The sequence below is a fragment of the Rosa rugosa genome, chromosome 3 (genome assembly GCF_958449725.1).
Source record: "Rosa rugosa chromosome 3, drRosRugo1.1, whole genome shotgun sequence".
NCBI lineage: Eukaryota > Viridiplantae > Streptophyta > Magnoliopsida > Rosales > Rosaceae > Rosa > Rosa rugosa.
In genome coordinates this window covers 43574062-43598119 of record NC_084822.1, presented here as the reverse complement: position 1 = coordinate 43598119, position 24058 = coordinate 43574062, and the positions used below count along the sequence as shown (strand labels likewise).

The 24058-nt window shown below is 38.6% G+C and overlaps 2 protein-coding genes across 3 annotated transcripts; one reads left to right on the top strand and one right to left on the bottom strand.

The window, feature by feature from the left end:
- The first annotated feature begins 5721 nt into the window (after positions 1-5721).
- On the top strand, positions 5722-7990 carry LOC133738243 (uncharacterized). 2 transcript variants are annotated; one of them, XM_062165717.1, is made up of 4 exons: positions 5722-6037; positions 6265-6841; positions 6973-7165; positions 7250-7990. In XM_062165717.1, exons 2-4 carry the CDS (start codon positions 6401-6403, stop codon positions 7804-7806), a joined length of 1191 nt encoding a protein of 396 aa, XP_062021701.1. In that variant the 5' UTR covers positions 5722-6037; positions 6265-6400; the 3' UTR covers positions 7807-7990. The 2 variants fall into 2 exon arrangements, with proteins under 2 accessions (XP_062021701.1, XP_062021700.1); XM_062165716.1 differs by having other exon boundaries at positions 5722-6841.
- Positions 7991-18497: 10507 nt separating this feature from the next.
- On the bottom strand, positions 18498-19091 carry LOC133737773 (uncharacterized). Its single transcript, XM_062165271.1, has one exon. It carries the CDS (start codon positions 19089-19091, stop codon positions 18498-18500), a length of 594 nt encoding a protein of 197 aa, XP_062021255.1.
- Between the last annotated feature and the right edge of the window lie 4967 nt (positions 19092-24058).

The window sequence follows — 24058 nt, the reverse complement described above, 5'->3', positions numbered from 1 at the left end:
TAAAAAGAATAATTACTCAAATAATTTAAGAAGTTTTCACAGGAAGTCACAAAAAGTCTGTGTATTGTAATTTATTACAGTTTCTTATATTTTAATTTCATTTCCGCTTAAAGTTTTGTACGTAAGTTTTCTATAATCTATCATAACATTAAGTTCTAAATATTGTTATACAATGGATTATTCATGTTAATGAAAATTGAACGAGCTTTCTCCATCTTTCCTCAATCTATCGTTTGTATAAGGCGTGGAACCCGACCCTCCATTCGATAAATCTCAAGAACAATTACATGTATCAGAGTCACATATGATAGACCCCACGAGCTATTCCGACCCAACTTCAATAATATCAATACAACGAAGTTGCAAAATAAAGAGTGTGCATATTTGGTCCCCCAAATTTATTTTTCTTCTTCATTTCCATGTCGCTAAGCCGTCTCTCCAATCACGTCAAGTGTCTGTGTGGATAAAACACAAAGGACTTGTACTCATCAAAATGGTCACATCAGGTGGCCTCATCGTCTCGCCATCTCTTTTTCTCAAGTATATACCCATAATGTTACCCTACCCTAAGACCCAGTTGGTACGTAAATTACCAGAACAGAGAAAACTTAGGGCAACCCATACCTAACTGTAGCGGGCCATGCATACATGCATTTCATTACTGTACTTGATGACCTATCTATCTAAGCTGAAAGCCTTAGCTTTTAAAACCTACTGGTCCTTTACCATATCTGTACAGGTAATGCATTATGCATCTGATCTAGCAGCAGAAGAAGAAGGATAAAGATATGACCCAGCTCCCATGCGTATTCTCTTGTAAAACAGAATGAAATTTACATTTCGAACCACTATGGCTAGTTGGCTACCCGTTTAGAGAGAAATTCTTAGCTGCGATTACACTGTAGTCTGTGTAGGAATTTCTTCATTGGGGTTTATCTGGTAAGATTGTTTTAGCAGTCTCTGCCCAAGCAATCCAACGGCTCTCAGCACCACGTACTGGACACGTGCCTAGATCATCCGTCGAAACGACACCAGAAACACCTGTTTTTTTTTAGTAAAACACCAGAAAGACCTTTGCATCAACAGAAGGAAAAAATGCCCTGGTTTCGGACTTGGTCACAGCAAATGGACCCCTCACCAAATTGCTTTTATGATTTTCTTGGTCTCCTTTTCTTTTCACTAATTTACCCAAAAAGTAAATATTATTTTTTAAGATAAAATAGAAAATGATCAATCTCCCTCGAAAAAAATAATAATAAGGAAATTGAATCCTCTCGTGCACTAAAAAGTAGGGCTGGTATTTTGGGTCGAACCAGCCGAATTTTGAACCAGCCCGAATTGTTTTGGGCCGAAAACTCGGCCTGCCGACTTTCGGCTCGGCTGTACTGTTTGACTTCTTTCGGCTCAACTACGGTATGGTGTATGTCATACTGTCGATACGGTCGGTATACCGTACCGAATGAGTATACATCATACCAGATATATAATGTATATATACACAATATATATACAAAATGATTTACCGATTGAGTATACATCATACCAGATATATAATGTATATATACACAATATATATACAAAATGATTTACCGATTGAGTATACATCATACCAGATATATAATGTATATATACACAATATATATACAAAATGATTTGCCAAAGGCGTGACTCGAACCCCTCTCCTCTCATATAGAGATTCTGATCCCAACCACTAAACCATAAGTTGCTCTCATTACATTATGTATATATTTTATATTTATAAGTGTCTCACAAAATATATATATTATATTGGATTAAATTCAGTTTAGTCCCTCAAACTTTAGGCCAAACATCAGTTTGGTCCCTCATCTTTTTTTTTTAATCAAACTCATCCCTGATCTCTCAAATTGCATCAATCTCGTCCAAAATTTGAATTTGGCTTGAAAGATGACGTCATGTGCTGAGTTGGAGCCGACACTGGGACCCACTTTTCAGATTTTAGAAGGGCAAAATGGACATTTCATATTTAATCTAATTTCTAATTTTTTTCTCTAATTTTCTTCTCTCTCTCTCTCTCTCTCTCTCTCTCTCGATCTGTCTCTTCTTCCTCTCTAGATTGACGACCACAAAACCCCTTCTACCACCTCCCTTCGATCTGAAGCTCCACACCACGCCGTCTCGCTCCTCATCCTCCTCCTCGATCGGAATTGGTGGCGTAGGCACAACCTTCTCTCTATCTCCCCAAACCCGATTAAAGCCCTAATTTCTCACATTCACCCAATTCCATCAAATATCACCCCCGGTTGGTTTCTCCATGACCTCCGAGTCGAGCTCCGGCGACGAAAACTTCGACCCGAAGCCCAGCCAGATTGCAAAGTGAAGGAATCGATCGAGGGTTTGGGGTGTGATGGAGGTGGTGGTATTCTGTGGGCGAGGACCGAATCGGAGCTGGGGGCCTGCAGATGGGGTACCCCTGACCTCCGATCGCTTCCATTCCGATCGCTTACTGGCGAAAACGCATCGTTTAAGCATGTGTTTGATGTAGCTGCTGTACTGACTCATACGCAGAGGCCTAAGTTTAACATCCCATTGTGGTTGATTGAGGTCTATGGATGGGTGTCGATTCTCGTCTCTCGGGTTACAGGGAAGCTTCCTCTGATCAGCCCGCCGGTATGTGATTTTGTTTTTGTTTTTCCACTTGGTTTTTGATGCAATGTTTGTTTGTGAACAAAATTTGGGTTATGCTTCATTTTGGGTGCAGACTGTTTATGTTCTAAGGCATGAATGGGCGTATTCGTGTGAGAAGGCCAAGCAAGAGCTGGATTATAGTCCTAGAAGCTTGAAGGAAGGATTAGAGGAGGTGATGCCCTGGCTCAAGAATTTGGGTTTGATCAAATACTAATCACAAAGACTTTGATGAGCTGTATTTGTATCAATGTGCAATTTTCCTTTAATTCATACTTCGAACAAAAATAATCAATCTACCTTTGCTCTCATATGCCTGTTCCAAAAGAAAATGCTTGGCACAATCATTCGCAATTGCTTATGTCTGCACGAACGATTTTGAACTGTCAATTAAAAGCAAACGTGAATCATCAGTTGCTTATCTGTTGATCGATCGCTTTAGAGTCTTACTGGCTGTGTATCTGACTGGTATGTGTTTCACCAGTCAGAGAGAGAGAGAGAGAGAGAGAGAAGAAAATAGAGAAAATTAGACAAAAAAAATTAGAAATTAGATTAAATATGAAATGTCCATTTTGCCCTTCTAAAATCTGAAAAGTGGGTCCCAGTGTCGGCTCCAACTCAGCACATGACGTCATCTTTCGAGCCAAATTCAAATTTTGGACGAGATTGATGCAATTTGAGAGATCAGTGATGAGTTTGATTAAAAAAAAAAGATGAGGGACCAAACAGATGTTTGGCCTAAAGTTTGAGGGACTAAACTGAATTTAATCCTATTATATTATATATCTTCTTATCTTATCTTATATATATATATAATGAAGCCAATTATTGGGGGAATGGTTAAATTTTTGAACTACCATATATGCCCTCACATAATATAAATATTAATAGTCAAATTATTTATATATGAGAATAAGATAGTCAATAGACTATATCATATTTGAAAAATTTGCAATATCTCCCATAAAAAAAAAAAAAAAAAGCTTCTCCAAAATAAAGAGACAAATTGTTGTAACTTTTTTAATTTAAAAAAAAATAATAAAACCCAATGGACATGTGCAGAGCACATGTTAAGGGGCTAGTATATATAAAATGAAAATTGGTTGAAGGCGCAACTCGAACTCCTCTTCTCATAGAGAAAGATTCTAATTCCAACCACTGCGCTACAAATTGCTCTCGACATATTGTCTATATATTTTATATTTATTAGCTTCTTAAGCAGTAGAAGTAAAAAAATAAAAGGAAAAGCGAAAACCCATCGTTCCAGAATTTCACTCTTCTTTCTCATTCCAAAATTTCTTTCTAGAAACCAGCAACCATTTCAACTCTTACTAATAAATCAAAACCTCAAAAACCCAAATCACCAAAATCCCGTTTTTACCATGGATTGTTAGTTTTGCGATCTGTATATATATTTTTTTACTTCACTGGCGTTATCCTGGATGATGGAGCTGGGCACGGAGTGGTGGGGATCGGCGTCGAAGTCTTGACGCTAGGCTTGGAGTGTGACCTTCAACAGCCTCTGCTAATTCGATGGAGGAAGAAGAACATGCCCTCTCAATTCTTCTCTTTCTTCTTTCTCTTCCCTGTTTTTTCATCTTCTTCTCCACCAGATCTGCAAGCCAACTTTCATGGAGTTTGCTTGCAATTACCGGTTACAAACCGGTACCAAACTAAGGTTTTCAGTTACCGGCTTGTCTGTATACCAATTATTTGGATCGGTGGAGGTTTGAAAATCCTAATATTGACGGAGGTCAGTTCAGTAGTGGTTTGGGAAAAAATGGATTGGTTTAGTACCGAATCCAGCCCTACTAAAAAGTTTATTTTCCTTGTATCTTTATGAAAAATGACTATTATCAGTCAAAGACAATAAATATGACATTTTAAATATTAAAATTTCTAGATGAGAAAAAAAAAAGTAAGGTCACAAAAAATTAACTCTTAATAGATTATTATTTAATTTTTTTGAAAAAAAAAAAACAACTCTATTAATAATAAAAAAGATTACAACTGAGATGTAGAACCTACATCAAATAATCAAATTGAAAGATAACAAAAATAATGTGACATGTTATTGAGCATCAATACTAATCCGGGCGATAAACACCGTATATAATGGTGATGTAGACAATTAGGAAACCAAAAATTAGCTCTAAGATAGATTATTACTTTATGCTTCAATTTCAAAAGAGAGGAAATGGTAGAGGGAGGATATGTAGGTTTGGCTTCTCTGCTATAACTATAATTTGCTAGAAAAAAAAGTGCATCATCTGGCCCTTAAAACTTCTTGATGTTTCTTGATGTGGCATCAGCTGGCCCTTAAAACTATATTTGACGGCTATGATGAAATCCAAGCAAATTATAGCAAAGTAAATTATAGCAGAGAAGCCAAGTCCGGATATGTAATGGTCATTTCTGGCCTGAAATTATTAATATATCAAAAAAAAAGAAAAAAAAGAGGAAATTCTTTTCTTTTTTCTTTTTGAAATAAAAGAAAATTCTTTTTTTTGAAAGGAAAAGAAAATTCTTTTGTACTTCAAGAAATTTCAAGTACTTCGGGTCCCACCAATTCCCTGGGGGCTGGGGCTTTTCTATAAAATGAGTACACGACAACCACCGCAATTTAACTCGGAAGTTGAGAGGTTGAAATGACGTTGCTACCCTATTGCTAACGGCCACAAAATGGTCCCGATTAAACACGCATTTCATCCAAAAAGGACATTTCCGTCAAAACAAGTCCCAAGAAAAACAATCATGAACAGGCAGTTTTGAGATCGGGAGCGTCCGTATCACGAGGAGCCAAATCACCCCTATCTTTTTACTAAAAGTTCGAGGGCATTCTCGGCACGGACCCTAATCGCCACGACTCAACCAAAACCATAACGTGGCTTCCCACACCATAGCCAACAAACCGAACCGCGTCCGTTCGGCGACACGTAACCCCCTCTCGGGAGTCGGGACGGATTAGATAATACTCCACGTAGGATTCACATGTGGCACCAAAGTCCAGGTCAGCAGCTCCCATCAATCTCTATAAATATAGCTCACACCATCTGCTCCAGCTCTTCTCAATCGTCCCAAAAAGCCAAAATCACATTTTCCACAGAGAACTTCCCTTTCATTTTCACCCGGTTTTCCTCTAATTTTCTAGGCTTCGTCGCCGTCAATTGGATTCTGATCTCGCCGGAAAAAATGGCCGTGCGGGCGGCCGATCGCTTTCCAAGTGACCGGAGCATCATCATCAGCTTGACGATGCCGTGCCGTCGCGTCTCTCCAAAACCCTAAACCGTATCAGAGAAAATCCCAAGCGAAAGCAACTTTTTGAGTTAGCAGAGCTTCGAAGCTATCCCAAGCTTTGTTTCGCAAATTAGCGGTAAAGAAAACTATATAATAGTAATCAGAGTTTTAGGATTCCGCTGCATCGATTCAATTCAACGATCTCGTTCGAGAAGATGCTGCAGAGCAATCAGTGAAAGGTTGATTTTGATCGATGTATCGGCATTTGAACCCTCTGGCTTTTCATTTTGGGGTTTGAATTTTGTGGTCTTGGTACTTTATCTTTTCGATAGCTTTAATTGTTTCAGAAATTTTTTATCGTAGTTAAATTTCTTCGTCCGAAGAGTCTCCGTCAGAGTTGGAGATATTTTTTTTTTTTTTTGAGAAAGAAATGGAGGAAATTGTTCTTGAAAATCGGAGGTTCTGAGAGAGCACTTTCTCTCCGATCCTGCCGTTTCCGATGAAAATACAGCCGATTGAGTCACACGCGGGGCCTGTGGAAGCGGCGACTAGGTTCGAACCGGTGAAGCCGGTGGCCAAGTCACGGTTCAAGAGGCTCTTCGAGCGACAGTTCACGAGCGTATTGAGAACAACGACCCCTGCAGCGGCGGCGGCGGAGGAGAAGGTCGTCGTCTGGGGTGTCGAGGAGCTGCATTTCAACAAAGACGGCTTCACGGACTTGGCCGGCGGCGAGTTCGAGCCGAGCTCAGTCTGCTTGGCGAATATGGTGCAGAACTTCATCGAAGAGAGCAACGAGAAGCAATCGTCGGCCAGGTGCAGCCGGAACCGCTGTAACTGCTTCAACGGAAACTGCGACGACAGCTCCGACGACGAATCGGAGCCTTTCGGTTTCGGTGATTCCAATCTGGCTTCATCCGGCGAAGCATGTGAGCTTCTCAAGGTAAATTCCTCCCCTGTGTATCTGATGATTTTGTGTAAGAAATAACAGAGTGAGTTGGTTGGTTGGTTGGTTGGTTTGTTGAAAAATCAAAATAAAAAATTGATGAAAAGGAAACTTCCCTTATGCGGCAGAGTTTGGTGTCGTGCCCAAGTCTATGCGAAAGGAATTTGCTAGCGGACACAGCTAGAATCGTCGAGAAAAACAAGATGTGCAAGCGTAAAGACGACAATGGCAGACTGGTTGTTACTGATAATCTGTTAGCTCTCGGATACGACGCTTCAGTCTGCAAAACTCGTTGGGAAAAATCCCCTTCCTATCCTTCCGGTACTCTCTCTCTCTCTCTCTCTCTGTGTCCCTTGTTAAGCACTAGACAGTTGATTAATTAGTTATTTTGTGATATTGGATTAGGGGAGTACGAGTACATTGACGTGATCGTAAATGGGGAGAGGCTGCTAATCGACGTGGATTTCCGATCGGAGTTTGAGATTGCTCGACCGACGAAGAGCTACAAGGCGATTCTGCAGGCTCTTCCTTATATTTTCGTTGGGAAGCCCGATCGGCTGAGGAGGATCATCGGAATTGTTTCGGAGGCGGCGAAGCAGAGCCTGAAGAAGAAGGGAATGCACATTCCGCCGTGGAGGAAAGCAGAGTACATCAAAGCCAAGTGGCTCTCTCCTCACACCCGCGCCTCAATCTCCGTCAATTCCTCACCGGATTCCTTGCCTGAAAAGACCGAGACCCAGGCTTTGATCAAGTCCATGGAGTTTGAACAGAGTCGTACCGAGTTGGCAAAGTCGGTGGACTCTTCTGAGCCGGAGGAGTCGGTTTTTCAGTTGTCTGAGGGAGAAGAGGAGAAGGCGGTGGTGAAGGAGTGGAAGCCGCCGGAGGTGAAGCCCAGGAGAGCATCAGGGGTGAAGATTGTGACTGGTTTGGCTTCAGTCATGGAAGATGAAAATGAGCCATGAAATTTTGATCCTTTTTTTTTTGTTCTTTCTTTTTTGACCTATTAGAGACCTGAAATATCGTATATGCCTTGTATATGCCTATATGGAAGCCTATAACCGTAATGATCCCTTCTATGTTTTTGATGTAAGGGTCGGAGTTTACAAGTAGCAATAAAATTCTCGAAGAAGAAACTAGTTTTGAAAAGACCCCAGAACGTTACCCTTAATTTGCTTGTTTCATTTTCTGTAATGAGGAAGATGATCATATTTGGGGGAGAAGGTAAAAATCTGTGTCTTGGTCTTTGTATTATTGTTCTCAGTGCAATATGGTATTTTCAATTCCTCCGCTGTTGACGGCTAATTGTTTATTCTCAGTGGGAGGAGAAGAAGGTTGAACAGAACCTAATTCAAAATTCGATGATGAAGATAACTCAGAACAGACTCGTGCTGTCTCGAACACTGAGCTCAAAATGAGAAATGCTCGCTTATTAATTAAATTCTGTCAATAGATTGATTTTTTTTTTTAAAATAAGAAATAGATTGATTTGGATTATAAGAGATTGAACAGTTAACGGTTACGATTATCTTGTCCATTAGTTCTCATTTTTGTTGGTTTTAGAATCATCAGGTTAACTTCCTTTTTCGACCAACAGTCATTGAAAAGTTGGGAGAACTTGCTCACTGGTGGTGGTAGGTAAGAATTAGACCACAAATATGGTACAGTGGTAGGTAAGAATTAGATCACAAATATAAAGAGTAATTTCGTTTAGGCAGCAGCAGCTCTACAATTCTATGCGGTTATTAAAATTGGCAGGCAAATCTTGCTTATTTCCCAAGTGGTTTTTGCAGTTATATTTCTTGAATTAGTATTAGAGGGGAGAGGTGGGGGTTCAATTTTATTGGTGCTGAAATGTGGTACCATTCTCAAATTGGTGGCTGCATTTAGAAGGTTGTGGAGTACTGTCAGTTACTCTCTGCTATCTCCTCAATTATTGGGTTTTTGTCCTGTTTGTGGTATTTTTTTTTTTTTTTTTTTTGCAAAAAATCCTGTTTGTGGTTTAGGGTTGGGTTAGTGACACATGCTTCGCTTCATATGAACTTCTGGGTGACAATTGCTTTGCACGTAGACACGAACGTGGATGAATCTGGTGCTTAGAGTTCCTTTCAGAAGTATGACATGTCATTTTCACAAATTGGCAGATGTCATCATTTGAGGAAGGTCTTTGTAATTCGATCGGTCAATAAGTAGAACGCACGTGTACAAAATTACTATACATCGATCGGTCAATAAACAGCGTCGCATGTACTAAATTATCCCGCAATAATCGATCAATAAGCAGACATTACGTGCATGAAAGCATCACACAACAATCGATCAATAAGCAAAGGTCATATGCGTGAAATTACCATGCAACGGTTAGTCAATAAGCAAACGTCACTTGCATGGAATTATCACGCAACTATCAGTCAATAAGCAGACGGCATGTGTACAGAATTATCACGCAACGATCGGTTAATAAATAAACAGTACATGTGAAAATTTTGTAAGTCGATAGTATTTTGAAGTTTCATATGAGAGACATGAATAACATGTTTTGTTTAACAGAAATATGATTGGTAAGTCAGATATGTCATCTGACACGGTTGCCTCACTCAAAACTTATTTCTATATTATATTACAAAAATATAAATTTTACAATTAAATTAGGGTGAGAATGGTAAACTCCACAATTTAGCCAACACTTAATATAATACTAAAATGGCTATTTGAAAGCTCATTGTATCCATCTCACTTCTATTATCAAAATAAATTCAGTAGGGTCAGAATGACTATAATTGCATGTGGTACTAGCTAGGGTCGAATTTATCAATCATACAATGGAAAATTGGAAAAGATGTTATGCTATTAGTTAGAAAATGATCCATCCAATTCTTATGCTTGAGGTTGAGATCAATGTTTTAGTCTGTGATCGAAGAAAGCAACCCTCCACCTACTTTATCTCCATCGCAAATTCAAAATCCGGTGGCTTGTCCTTGAATCAATAATACTGCCGGAGTGGACTACTTGCAGGTTTATATAAACTCGGATAACCCAATTGGATGAAACTTGCCAGAAATTTGATTCTTCGTTAACTTTGTTTATAGGTACGCATTTCAAACCTACCTTTATCCATAGTTTTGCTTCAATAGAATACTCAACACCCGCCCACAGTTTCACGTCAATTCATTTTCAGTTATAACGACAGGTGGTCCAATTTTTGGACCACGAAAGTAGGAAAGGGTATTTTCATGCTTGATGTAAAACGGCTTGCAGAAGAGTTTAAACTTTAAAGAGCAATTTGAACCACTAAATGTGTGTGCCACACAAGATTTAGAATTTCAATTTCAGTTGATAATTTAAATCTATACTATTATTACTTTTTTTTTTTTTGAGGTAGGGCTAAATCGGCTGCCCTTAAGCCATAACCATTAATGTTTAATCATAGAATATAAAGGGTAACAAGCTTGATGAAATCTATACTATTATTAAGAAAACAGGCTTTGTTAGACAAAATTAAAAAATTTGACAGAAATAACCCTGAAATATTAAAAAATTTTGAGAATAAATTATATCACAAGAGCAATTATGACAATTACAAATTATATTTTTATTAAAAAAATAAACAAAAAAAATCCCACAACCCACTTTTGTCTCCCACTAACTTCTCTCTACAATAACTGTTTTAATCCATTATTATTTTTTATTTCTGAAAAAAAAAAAAAACACTTGCATATGCAGAACATGTGTGGAGGAATACTAGTTTATAGAATTGAAACGAAAATTTTGAGTATCAATTAAAATTTTAATAAATAATCGTTCAATATTAATACTTAAACAGTAATTTAAAAACTGAAATCACTCATATATTAATAAGATCAAATTATAAAATTTTAAAAGAAATTTCGGTAGTTTCGAATAATCTAAAATTCTTGGTGTAATTATCTATACTTGATACTTTCATGTGTGAGTAACTAGAAGCCGTTCTCCATTCTGTAAACAAGCACAAAATTTCTCTCTGCAAATTACGAAGCGATTATAAAACTATTCTTACACATTGCTCGCACTCCCACTTTAACTGAAAGTACTGAAAGTGTTTTGAAATGAACATGTGCGAAAATCCTGTTATTTTATGAAGCATGTATTTCAGAAACTTGAAATGCACAACCGCTTTTATATAAAGTAGTCAGCCTTGAACAGCTTAGTGGACTTTTCAGAAGGCATGCCTTGGGATTCTGCATCTTCAAAGGCAAAGGTTGCAGAAGTTCACGATTTCGTCCTGAATTCATGATTATATTCACAAAAATATAAGAAAGATAAGTTTCATATACTATGCTACATGTTGAAGGCAAACTTCCAAGGATCGATGAGCACGTACTGGATACTCGAACAAAAATTATCATGTTGATTAGGAGAAGCTGATGTTGTTAATTACAGTTTGTCGACGCCTAAGTGAGGTTAAGATTTGACCTAATTGAAGAGTATCTTAGGAGGCCCATATATGTACGTCACTAACACAAGCTTAGAACACTGCTTAGTAAGTCAGTATGGAATTTCCGACAATGTTTTGGCCATTTTATTAGATTAGCTACGTGCTCTATGAATTAGTCCCGCAATTCTGAACTGAAACCTACAGTGTCAGTTGGTCTTGTGAAAATCTAATCTTATAATTCAACTATAAAACATTGTTACTTTATCATAGTAGAAATGTAATCCTAAAGAAAGCTATGAGTCCTAGTTAATAACAATACGAAGAATGTGTTAATAAGGAAAAAAAGAAAAACCGATGTCTGATGATGATCAGAAAACATTTTCTGGACCACACAGCCTGCAGAATATAGTACTGTTATGATGCTTAGTTCAATCTTGCCCTGCAAGAGCCTCATGACTTTTCAAAAGTGGGTTCCTTTTGGCATTCAAATTGAAAATGTACCAGCTCCCTTTTTTCAGTTCTAATATTGTATATGGAAAAAGAAAAATAAGGCTCTGTTGAAAAATGTTGACATTTAGTGTGCCTTGTCAAACTAGGATTAGTACTATAGCTGTAATAGGAGAGATTTCCTACTCCGAGTTAGAATAAGAATCCTTATACTCGAAGATTATGTACTTTGTAATCCCTATATATAGGGCTCCTATTATCAATGAATATACATAATTCTCTCATCAATCTCTTTGCATCCTAATATTCTTAAACACGTTATCAGCACGTGCCTTAACCCTGAAACCAAAAACTCAAAACCAGAAATTCTCCACCGTTAGCCTCGCCAAGCACCTAGCCCTCTGCTAGCTCGCCTGCCCCTGTAGCCCTCTCGGCCAGCATACCGGCCAGCCCGTGCGCCTTGCTTGCTGCCCCTGCAGCACGCCCCTGCGCCTCCGACAAGCTTCGCTAGCCTCGCTAGCCTAACGCCGCGCCACACCCTTCGGCAACAATCGCAAACTGCCTCATATGCACCTCCTACACATCACCGAGCCCTCCAAGACTTCTCATCAACGCCAATCAACTCCAAAAGGTCAAATTTTCAAGTTTCAAGGTTTCAAGCTCCGATTAACCAAGTAAGTATTGAAGATTAAAGTTCCTGCTTTCTGTCTTTAAATTCTTCTTCTTTTTCTTCGGAGACTTGCAACCTCCCTTCTTCTACATCCCACATTTCTGTAACATGGGTTCGATTCTTTGAAAAACATAATCGTGGGGATTCACGCTATATACGAACTAAGAGCGTTCGTAAGACTTCGAACTAAGAGCGTCGTAAGCATCGATTTATGACCATATAAACATCATTGTTTCGGTCTAATCCAAATATTCTTGGAAATCAATTTCTTGGTAGCATAACTCGGAAAACTTATTAATATTAGTTGTTGTGGAAGCTTTGACTCCGAAACTAATCTATTTCTCCTTCTTATTTTCAGGATGTCGAAACCGAAGATCGATTTTTCTATGCTTGATTCAACTGGCTTAGAATACCACAGTTGGGTCACAGATGTTGAGAACCATCTCACTTTGAAAGGGATCCTATATATCCATAATTCAGGCACCAAACCCTGAGCTCATATTCGAGCGTACGACTACAAACAATTCCACTGCCCTCATCTTGATGTGATGCCACATGGACAAATCACTCCAATTGGAGTACATGGCGATCAAGGATGCTAGAGAATTATGGGTGGCGCTACAAGAGTGTTTTGGTAATGTCCAGGATTCCCTCCACCCTGACTTGAAGGTTCAATGGAGCAATCTACGATTCGCCGACTTCAAGTCCATCTCTGAATATCATTCAGAAGCTCTACGCCTCAAATCCATGTTGGGGTTCTATGGACAACCTGTCACAGAGCAAGAGCTAATTGAGAAAACTCTCTCCACCTTCCCCGTCTCAGCACTTTTGGTGTCAAAACAATACAGAGGTGAGTACAATGCTGGATGGATCACGAGGTTTCATCAGCTAATTAATGTCATGTCTGTAGTTGAGAAACATGATAACATCCTCGTGAAGAATTATAATTCAAGGCCTGTTGGAACTAAGAGTATTCACGAGGTGAAATTATAATAATGCACCCAAAGGAGGGCGCAAGGAGCGGAACCCTAAAGTTAAGGGACAAAACAGATGTGGGGGTCCATATGAACGCCTTACAAAGGAAGGTAACCGTCAAACTGGAGCAGTAGCACGTGCGAACAACACCACATATGGGAGAGGAGGGCACGGCGCCGCCGGCCATAGGCATGGCGCCACCGTCCAACGTGGACGCCAAAATCGCCCTCATGCACAAGGTGCACCTCAATTAAAGGGAGGCAATCACAATGATGCATGCCATAGATGTTGATCTATTGAACATTGGTTCAAGCAATGCAATGCAAGCAACAAGTTAGTTGCGCAATACAAGGCATATAGGGACTTGAGAGAGCAAGAAGCCTATTTAGCCAAAGAAGAAGATGATGGTGATGACAATGATGTCAATATCACCATAGCGGACTTCAAATCTGACAAAGAAGTGCACAAGGATGCTGCAGATTTTGATTAGTGTAGTCCTTTTTATATATTTTCCAAGAATTATGTAATGGTAATTATGCCTTAATCAATAAAATGACATTTTGTATTAACTCTTTCTCACTAGGCTCATCCAAAATTAATTGTGATGTTTAGGAAAGGTTTGAATTGAGAAAACGATTTTACAAGTGAGCATAGCTCCACCAAAATCTCGTCTTACCTTACCTGGTCACAACGGTCACAACCAATACCGAACGGATGAAGTGACTCCAATTTGTCTAAGTTTAATTTTTATTTCGGATTACATTTTGGTCACGAAACTTTGATATAATCATTAATTATTATTAATAAAGTATCGATTTATTTTTCAATGTCTTGGACATATTTTAATTTCAAGGGTTTTTGTCCATTTACCCCATTTCTAGAGATTTTTTTCCCACTTACCCCATTAAGTTTTTTTAATTCACTCTTACCCAAAACACTCTAAGGAGGTCTTCCCTAATACCCCATTAAGATTTTTTTTTTTGTTTTTATTTATTTTTTAATACCATTTTACCCTCACCTTTGTTACTTAGAGAGAGTAAGAGAGAAAATGGAAGAGAGAGAAACCATAAGGGACTTCGCTGGAGCCCGGTCACCGGCCGCTGGATTCCGGCCAACTTCGCCGGAATCCGGTCACCTGCCACCACCCACTGGAATTTTCTGAAAATCTCACTGTAAAGGTTTGTTGCCCCCCAATAGAGGGGCAGTAGACCTCTATTGCCCCCTAATAGACGTCTATTGCCCTCTATTGGGGGGCAATAGACGTCTATTGGGGGGCAATAGACGTCTATTGGGGGGCAATAGAAATATATGAAATTTCGCCAGAAGTCTCCAAAGAGATTGTTGTAGATCTTATATCGAGCTGGAGAGGTTTATTGCCTCCTGAATAAATCTGTATTGCCCCCCAATAGACATCTATTGCCCCCCAATAGAACTTTCGGTCGCCGGAATGGGAACTAATCTCCGTAAAATTAGACAAATAAAACTTTAATTAAAGAAAAAAACGAGGATATTACATCAATTCAAAACATCTATTATCCCCCAATAGACGTCTATTGCCCCCTCTAATAAAACCTTTTTTCTTTCTTTCGGGGCCTTCTGCCCCCATTTTCTCACTCTATAGTCCAAAACAGTATTCAACCAAAGTATTTTGTCATAAAAAAAAAATAATAATAAAATAAAATAAAAACAAAAGTTGAGGTTTGCTTTTCATCTTTGTTTGCATGAAAGACATGATAATCAAATCAAAATTGCTGGTTTGATTTTTTGTTTTTTTTGGTAAGATCCCTTCGTGAACCTGGCTCGAAACTGTGCCAAAGCTGCAACCCTGCCAAACTGGACTCGAATATAGGAATCAACCATGGAGATCCGAATTCCAACATGGCGAAGCCCTGACCGGGTCGGGTCGATACCGTCGTCTCCAGCGTAAGAGTTGTTGGTGATGATTTTCCGGTGGTGGTCCTTCTTGTGGTCCTCGGCTCGGTCGCCGGCATTGGGATTGTCGGAGCTGGAGCCGGTGCAGTTGACGGTGTCGCAGGCGGTGAAGCATCGGCGGAGGCGCTCGGAGACGATTGCCATAACCGGCGTTACCTCTGTCCATAACCGGCGCTCGGAGACGATGTCCAAAACCGGCTCCGACGAAATCTCCTGGCCTCCGCCGGTTCTGCGTCTTCTGCATCATGACCCAAACCATTTCGGCGACGTGGCGAGCTCGGTGAGACCGGCGGCAGAGTCTGAATCTGACGGCGGCAGTGAGAGAGAGAGAGAGAGGAGAGAGAGTGCAGATCGCGCGCAGAGGGATAGAGAGAAGAGAGAGAATTTGATGGCATAGATGTAATTCATTAATTAGATGGAGGGCAAAGTTGTTATTTTATTTTAAATCGGGTAAGAGGGAATAAAAATCTCTTACTGGGGTAAGTGGGACAATTTTATCTCATTTTGGTGCTTTGGGTCAAGAACCCTAATTTCAAACTTTATTATTTGTAGTTATTCTTTTAAGTGGTCTGCTGCTGATTTCCATGATTTGCAAACTGCACCAAAAACAATGAAATCTTTTAAGGAATCTGCTACCGCCCACTTGGCGATAGAGATGGGAAGATCCATGACCAGTCGGGCATTAAGACTTTTCTTCTTCTCTGAATTGGGCCCTATAATTCTATCTGTACAAGGCGCTTTTTTTCTTTTTGTACTAGGGTTTTATATTTCTGATTCTATTTGGGCTTTTTCTCGTTTTTATTATGTTTTGCTCTCTCTCTCTCTCTCTAGGAATAATATTGTCAAAATTAATTTGGACACTGAAGCCCAAACTTTCTCATAGTGTATGTTAAGAGTACCAGTGTAAACTCTTATGACTGAATCTGCTCATTTTAATTTAAAAATTAACTAAATTTGAGATCGCTTAGTGGCTTTCAACTAATACAAAAAATTGATGGTCCATGACTATTTAGTTTAGTGTCAAAATATTTCCTGCAATCTTGTGAAAGTGAGAGGTCTTGGGTCTAATCCTTATTCTAATAAACGAAATCATGACAACCAAAAAACCTATAGAAAAGATGGGTTTTTACGGAAACGTACGTACAAAACTGAGCTTTAAGAAGACGGCAAAGTTAAACTTTTAAGGAAGCCCATATCGCTGCTGCAAGCAATTTGAAGAGAACCTCAACGCTGAAAATAGCTGACAATAAGCCATGTAAAACAATCATGCACTTTCATATAGCTACTGAGTTGAAAACAATGTAAAACACCATTAAAGGAGAACAAGCCAACACCAAAATGAAGAGAGGTAGGGCAAAATGGCATATGATGCAGCAGGCCAAGCTTGGCTAGAACACCGATTTGGGCCACTATATGGAAAGAGTGGGTTTTTAGAATAGTTTGTCACCATTAATCGGATCGGTGAATTGTTATGAGACTTGGCACCGAATGTGGGTGGCTCGATGCTGAAGTTGTAGGCATGGCATTGTTCATTTTCCAATTTTATTTACGATTGTTGCCCCTCTAGGACATCTCTTGTCAGCAATACCATCCCTCTCACATGGGTATGGGCGTATAGCAGCAACCTTTCAATATAATCCCAGTCCAGTCTTGTTCAAAGTTCAAACCGAGATCGACCTCACTTCACCAAAATATGACTCTTGTGTGCAAAGCACCAGATCTGAGAAGAACCTATGTTTGGCGTCTGTCTATCTCCTTCATAATCATGCGAGCTTGCATGAAAGATCTATCTTACTCGCAACAACGTCCTTCCGATCTACTGCTACTGCTACTGTAGTACTGTAAGTTCCTTTGTTCAATTTCAATTTATTGAACCTAATAACTTCTACTTCAACAATTTTCAAGATATTGAATTTAATTCATAGAGCATAGTGTTCATACGGACATTTAGCAAAACCATTTTCTTCAAGGTAGTTGCCAATGCATAAATTCCAAGCTCTAGAAGCTTGCCTTGGGCCATACAAAGCCTTTTTTGAACCATACTTCTTTTTTCGATCTTTCTCCTCTTACTAGGAAACCTTCTGGTTTCTCCATGTATTCTTCTTCCTCAAGACTTTCACTGAGAAGAGTGGAATTGACATCGAGTTGGTATATCTTCCAACTATGATTAGCTGCAAGTGAGATCAACCATCTCACCGTCTCAAGTCGAGCAACAGGTGCAAAGACTTCTTCAAAGTCAATTGCATACTCTTGTCTATAGCCTTTAGCTACGAGCCTTGCCTTGTGACGATCAACACTACCATATGTAGTCTGGTTGACCTCATATATCCATTTTAACACCAATAGCCTTCTGCTTCGGTGAGAGTGTCGTTAACTCCCATGTGTCATTCTTCTGAATAACATGGATTTCTTCCTCCATTGCTGACCTCCAGCAATCTTCTTCCACAATTGCTTGGAAGGTTAGAGGCTCTCTATTTTCCTCTTCTTTTTCTTCTGCAAGTCCATATCACTCTCTCTTCGACTTCTCATCTTGGAGTTGAGAATTTGCTACGGCAGTCTGCACTGGAATCTAATGTGGCACTGCGGTGCACTAAAGAGGTGTTTCCAAGCTGATAGGAAACATGAAAGGCAAATTCTAGGGTTTGCTTTGCATATTCATCTAAGGCAAGAGTTTCATTGCCCTCCTCTATACTGCTCCAGTTCCGTGCTTCTTCTTCAAGCTCAACAAAATTTGATTTTCTTCCCCACAAATTCTAGGGTTTGCTTTGCATATTCATCTAAGGCAAGAGTTTCATTGCCCTCCTCTATACTGCTCCAGTTCCGTGCTTCTTCTTCAAGCTCAACAAAATTTGATTTTCTTCCCCACATATGATTTCTTGTACCAGAGTCTAGGTACCAAGCATCAAGTTGACCACCAAGATCATTTTGTACAAATTAACAAGAGGGTAGGTTCATCACTCACATTGTTATATGCTTCAGCGAGGTGCACCTTCATTCTTATACAAGCATTCAGAGGCATAATGTCCAAACTCATTGCAATTGTAACATTGGACATTTCTCTTTCCTCGACCAAACGAACTTCTCATCTCTTGAGAAGGACCTCGATTTTCTGGGTAACCTCGACCTCGGTTGTTGGCACCCCCATGTCGCGAACTCCAATATCCACGACCTTCCTTTGGTTTGTCAAAATTTAACTTTGACTCCAACGCTTGCTCTAGCTATGTAGAACTTGCATTCTTCTGAATGCGTTGCTCATGAACTCGGATAGATCCCAGCAGCTCCTCTGTACTCATAATCTCCAAGTCCTTTGATTCCTCAATTGATGTCACCACATGCTCATGAACTTCATCAATTTTCTCTCCATTTCTCTTCATTTCATTCACGATTATACGTAACCGCGAATAGTAGTCCGAAACATTTTCTCCCTCACTCATTTGAGCAGATTCAAAATCTGCCCTTTGTGACTGAAGACAGACTCTCTTCACTCGATCTACACCTTTGAAAATTATACTTAAGGCGTCCCATACTTCCTTGCTTGTTTTCACTTCGGCGATCTTCTCGAACGTTGAATCATCTAATCCTTGATATAGAAAATACAACGCCTTCTTGTCTCTCTTTCTTTGATCTTTGAGAGTGGACTTCTGCTCTGCACTGTATGTGGCTTCTTGCTCTAGAGTATGCTCATCATACCCACTTTGTACAATTTCCAAAAGATCTTGTGATCCAAACAATGCTTTGAATTGGATGCACCATTTCTCATAATTTTCTGTTTTCAGCAGCGGAATTTGGGATTGTACCAAATTGGAAGCCATTTTACAAAAGCACTAACCAAGTGCTCGATCTGATACCACTTTGTTGGTATTTAAGCTTTCAAGCTAACACCAACTACAATGGGTGATAGGTTTACAAACAAATCACACCACACTCTCACTCACACTTAAGGAAAAGAAGCAAGAATAACAAAGCAAAGGAAGAGAGAAAATGGAAGACTAGCTATTGCTATCTTATTGATGAACTCTTCAATGAGTTAATTGGGATGCATTACACCGTACTACTTGATCCCTTATATAGGGAGTCTTACAAAACAACTATCAGACAAGCATTTAATGCTTTGTCTCTTGACCAATAATATCTGCATATGGGAATGCAGTAAATATGCAATGAAAAATCAAAGTTTGCAACATGGCTAGATATGCATAGCCCACAATCATAGTTAGTAATTTTTCGTATTATACGCGAATAAAACACGTACTTACATTTTTTTCAAAAATACTTCTGTACTTCGTACTTTTGAAAGGGACTCGTTAAATTTCTCGTATTTTTAAATTCAAAAATATTATACACGTACTATACATGATTTTTACGTTTTTTTCCCGTATTTTACCCATATTATTGAACAAAAATGAATACAAATTAATATTTTAAAAAGAAAAAATTTAATTATTTAATAAATTAAAAATATTTTGCCTAATTTTTCAACGAACAATTTAATGAAATATCCGAATAGTACACGTACGTATTTTTCACATATTATACATGTCTCGTTTTTTACTAACAATGCCCACAATAGGTAATATAAAATGAAAAACGTGGTGGTCATCTAGAAACCCACCAAACATTTGATTTGCCATTTCAACACTCAGCGCATCAATTAGAAGGTTACGAAGCACCATTAAAGGTTTGCACAATTCTGAGGGTGCTTGGGTTACAGATATTAAAGATATTGAAGGCATTGTTACTTATTACACTGCACTATTCTCTATTGAAGGTGTAAATGAGTCTGCATTGAACATCATCCTAAAAATTGTTCAGAAAAGACCGACTCCTGCCATGAACTTAGAACTGCTCTCTCCATACTTGGATTCTGAGGTAAAAACCTCATTATGAACCGAAACAATTCAATCAATTTCGTCATCAAAATATGAAGGATTACTGCTCCTCACCTTTTCTACAGTTTCCAGAAATTCAACCTCATCATCATCTGTGGGATCATATGCAAGCACAAACCTAAAGGTCTCTACAAACTCATCATAATCCATCTCTGCCTCTGTTAGTTCTGCACATGTGCTTGCCACTATTCTCTCCTCAGCCAAGTAACAATACTTGATTGTGTACTCTACAATATCAGGAGTAGGATACTTAGGGCTTAAGTCCCCAAGGTTCTCAACAACGTTCTCAATCTCATCATTTACAGAATCTATAGTGGCATATATAGGATCGAGGACATACGGTTGCAATTCTGTGATTAATTTGATCCGGAGTTACTCTGTAAATCGACCACAACTCACTCCCTCCTTTTCCATCTATCTCTTCTCCACTTTCTTCATCTTCTCCACCCTCTGCCTCTCCTCCATCTCTCTCTTCTTCACTCTCTCCTTTTCCTTGATTTTCTTCCTTTCCTCCATCTCTCTCTTCTTCACTCTCTCCCTTTCCTTCATTTTCTTTCTCTCCCCCATCTCCCTTTCCTTCACTTTCTTTCTCTCCCCCATCTCCCTTTCCTTCATTTTCTTCCTCTCCTCCATCTCCCTCTCCTTCACTTTTTTCCTCTCCTCCATATCCTTCTCCCCTCTTTGCATCTATAGTATGCTTTTTGATAACTGCTGAATAAAGATTCTGCCAATATAGAAGTTATGGAAAGTTACAACCTTATTAATGTATAATTCATCAATTGTCATATAACTATTTACAATTTTTGCTTACAACTAATAATATAACTGATGACAGGAAACATTAAGCTACACACACACACACACACACACACACACACACACTAGAATAAGCAATGCAATTTAGGACTTCCTAATGTGCTCCATAGGTATAAAGGTAGCTACTTACATCTCATTGACTCTTTTCTAGGTCCTATTGAATGATCTGTAACTGCTGTGATAGCTATTGTGACAATAGTTTGAAAATGAGTGATCTGCTATGATCCTATTCTTAATGATTACGGATTGCATTTCCTGGTGATTCTCTTTATACACTTCAATCAAGAAAAATGATCCAAGGACTTCCTAATGTGACAAAAGAAGGAAGTTAGATCTCATAATGCCATGGACTGATTCGATCAATTCCTATCATCTTATACAAACAGGGCATGCTACAAGGAGCCATTCTAAAATGGAGATTGAAATGGTAAATGAGTTGGACCCCATGAACAATGGAGTACCTATATGCTCAGACTCTGATGATTCTAACTAGTACTTTCAACTTAAAGTGCTAAATGGAAAGATTAACAAATTGAACTAGTCAAATTTCGACATAAATGCTATATGCTAAATGTGCATTTCAACCTATTTGCTCATAGTCTGAATTTTCAAGACCACTGAGAAGTGGCATGGCTGCAGAACAAAATGGCATGAAAATACTTAATCCCCACGAACAAAACATATAATTACTATGGCAAATGATCATCAGAACCCATGAGATTACAACAGTTGTTCTTAACTCTAGAATTTCAACTTCAAAAATCCAATGAAATTTGCAAACTAGTGAAGGACATACCTGACTGAAATTCAAGGTCATTGGCAGCATCCTCCAATTCCGCAAAATTAAAGAACAAGGGTTCCACACAAGCTGATTACAATCAATTAAAGAACAGCTAGAGTTAACCCAAAGGAAAAAAGATTGCCAATTTCGGACTTAAAAAGCTGGATAGCATATAAGATTGAACTAAATCACAAAAGATTGATGAAAGATTCTGAAACGAAACCACTGTAATTTAACCCTAGAATTCATCTATAGAGGTAATCTTGTACGGAAAATTGAGAGCAAGAAAGGAGTGTACTACCTTATCAGCTGATGAGAGCAATATTTGCTATGTTTTTTATGTTATTCTCTCTACATTTTACTTAGTTATTTCCTTAACATTATCATTTCTAACTTAGTTTTTGTTTTTAGGTACTTTTGAGTCTAGAAATGGAAGGCAAGGAGTTATAAGCGCAGAAATGGAGAAATGAAGTTTTCCCAGTCCTACTAGGAAAAGGAATCCCAGTTGAAGTAGAAATCCTAAGTCAACTAGGAAAGAGCTCGGAAAAATGATGACAAGAAATGAGAAATGACAAAGTCCCAATTGGACCAGGAAACCTGTTTTGCATTAGGAGTCCTGATGATACTAGGATACTTGGGAAGGCTAGGAGATGCTGGGGCTTCAAGATAGCTCAAGATTGTTCTAGAAGACTAAGGTTTGTGTCATATATGAAGATGGGCTTCACAATGTCCAGTTGAAGAAGCTTGGCCCAAAGAATTGTTCTCCACTTCTCAAGGAATATTTTGATTGGTTGAATGACATCATGGAAGTAGATTTCGACCTTGATACCTAAGATAGCCATGCACTATATATAGGGAGGATTGTGAAGACGTTAGACACACCACAAAATTTAGAATCAAATTAAAATCACAATTCGTTCCCTTTCTCCTTTCAATATTTCGGCAACTTCATCATTCTTCAAAGTTCAAGACCGTGAAGCATCTCCATCTCCATTCAAGCATCCTTGCCGTGATCCTCATCCATTCCACCACCTTTGAAGCTTCTTGCGTTCTTGAAGGATTCAAAAGTGTAACCATGAACACCCTATTTTGTTTTCGGTTTTGGTTTCTTTGTAAAATAAATTCTATATCAAATTTGATTTCGGTTTTTGTTTTATTTGATTATGATTTGCGATTTCATGATTGGATGAAGTATTGAATTTAGATATGTAGTTTTCAAATACTATGAAGCATATTTTAGGTTTTCAAAATAAAAATTGTGATTTCAATATGTTATGCATGATGGTTGGTTTTGTGCGAATAACCCATCGTTTATGTGTTAATTGATCTTAGGATGCATACTTTAATTGATGAGCATGTAATTGAATCCATTAAGATGCTAGCGTTCTAGGTCTTAATAATTGAAGTGGAAAACCTATAATTCCTTAGGTAAATCAACAATGAGTTTTGCATGCTTGATTAGCGTTCTAACTTGTGTTATTGACTTGAATTGATCAAACTTCCATATGTGCTTAATGCGTTGATTGTGTTCTTGTTAGTGATTAGCTACCACTAGTAATTGCATGCTTAGTAGGGTTAACTATGGTGCGTTCATCTAGTTAATTTAATTAAGGGAAGTAAAAAAGTCTTTGTATGCGTTCATCTCTGTTCTTGATTGATTCCTTGCGATAACATATTTTTGATTCGTGATTTGGACTTTGAAACCTTGCCAACTGTTACTAGTAGTTAACTATATCTATTTTCATTCCATTCCTATAATTATCTACTTGATTATGTGTTTTGATGTGTCACATGTATATAATTAGTTGTTAATTTAGAATTAAAATCCAAAAACCCCCTTTTTCTTGTATTTTCGTAAATATGTATATATATACTTTGTTTCTTTTGTCTAACGTTTTATTTTTGCAGGAATTAATAAGTCCCTAATCCCCAGTTGAGAACGATCCCTATTTATTCTTACTACATTGATAGAGTTTTAAATTGAGCACTAACTTTTGTGCAGGTCATCAGCCTTACGATCTCCAGCAAAATCTATGGTGAAATTTCCAGAGAACTCAAACTTCTCGTCTAGTTTCTTAGAACTCCGAACTATTTCCATTGCTTCTTCAGACACTGGAGCTGAAATGCAGGTTTTGGGATTTATGATTTTTGATCGCTGGGTTTTGCTTTCACAAGGCGGTTAGAGGCGTTGGACTGGGATGGAATATCTTTCTTCTATAGGGGTAATTTCGGAAATGGGTGATGCGTGGGAAAGTTTAGGTGAGTGGGCATTGGGCGATTTCCTCGCAGGCTT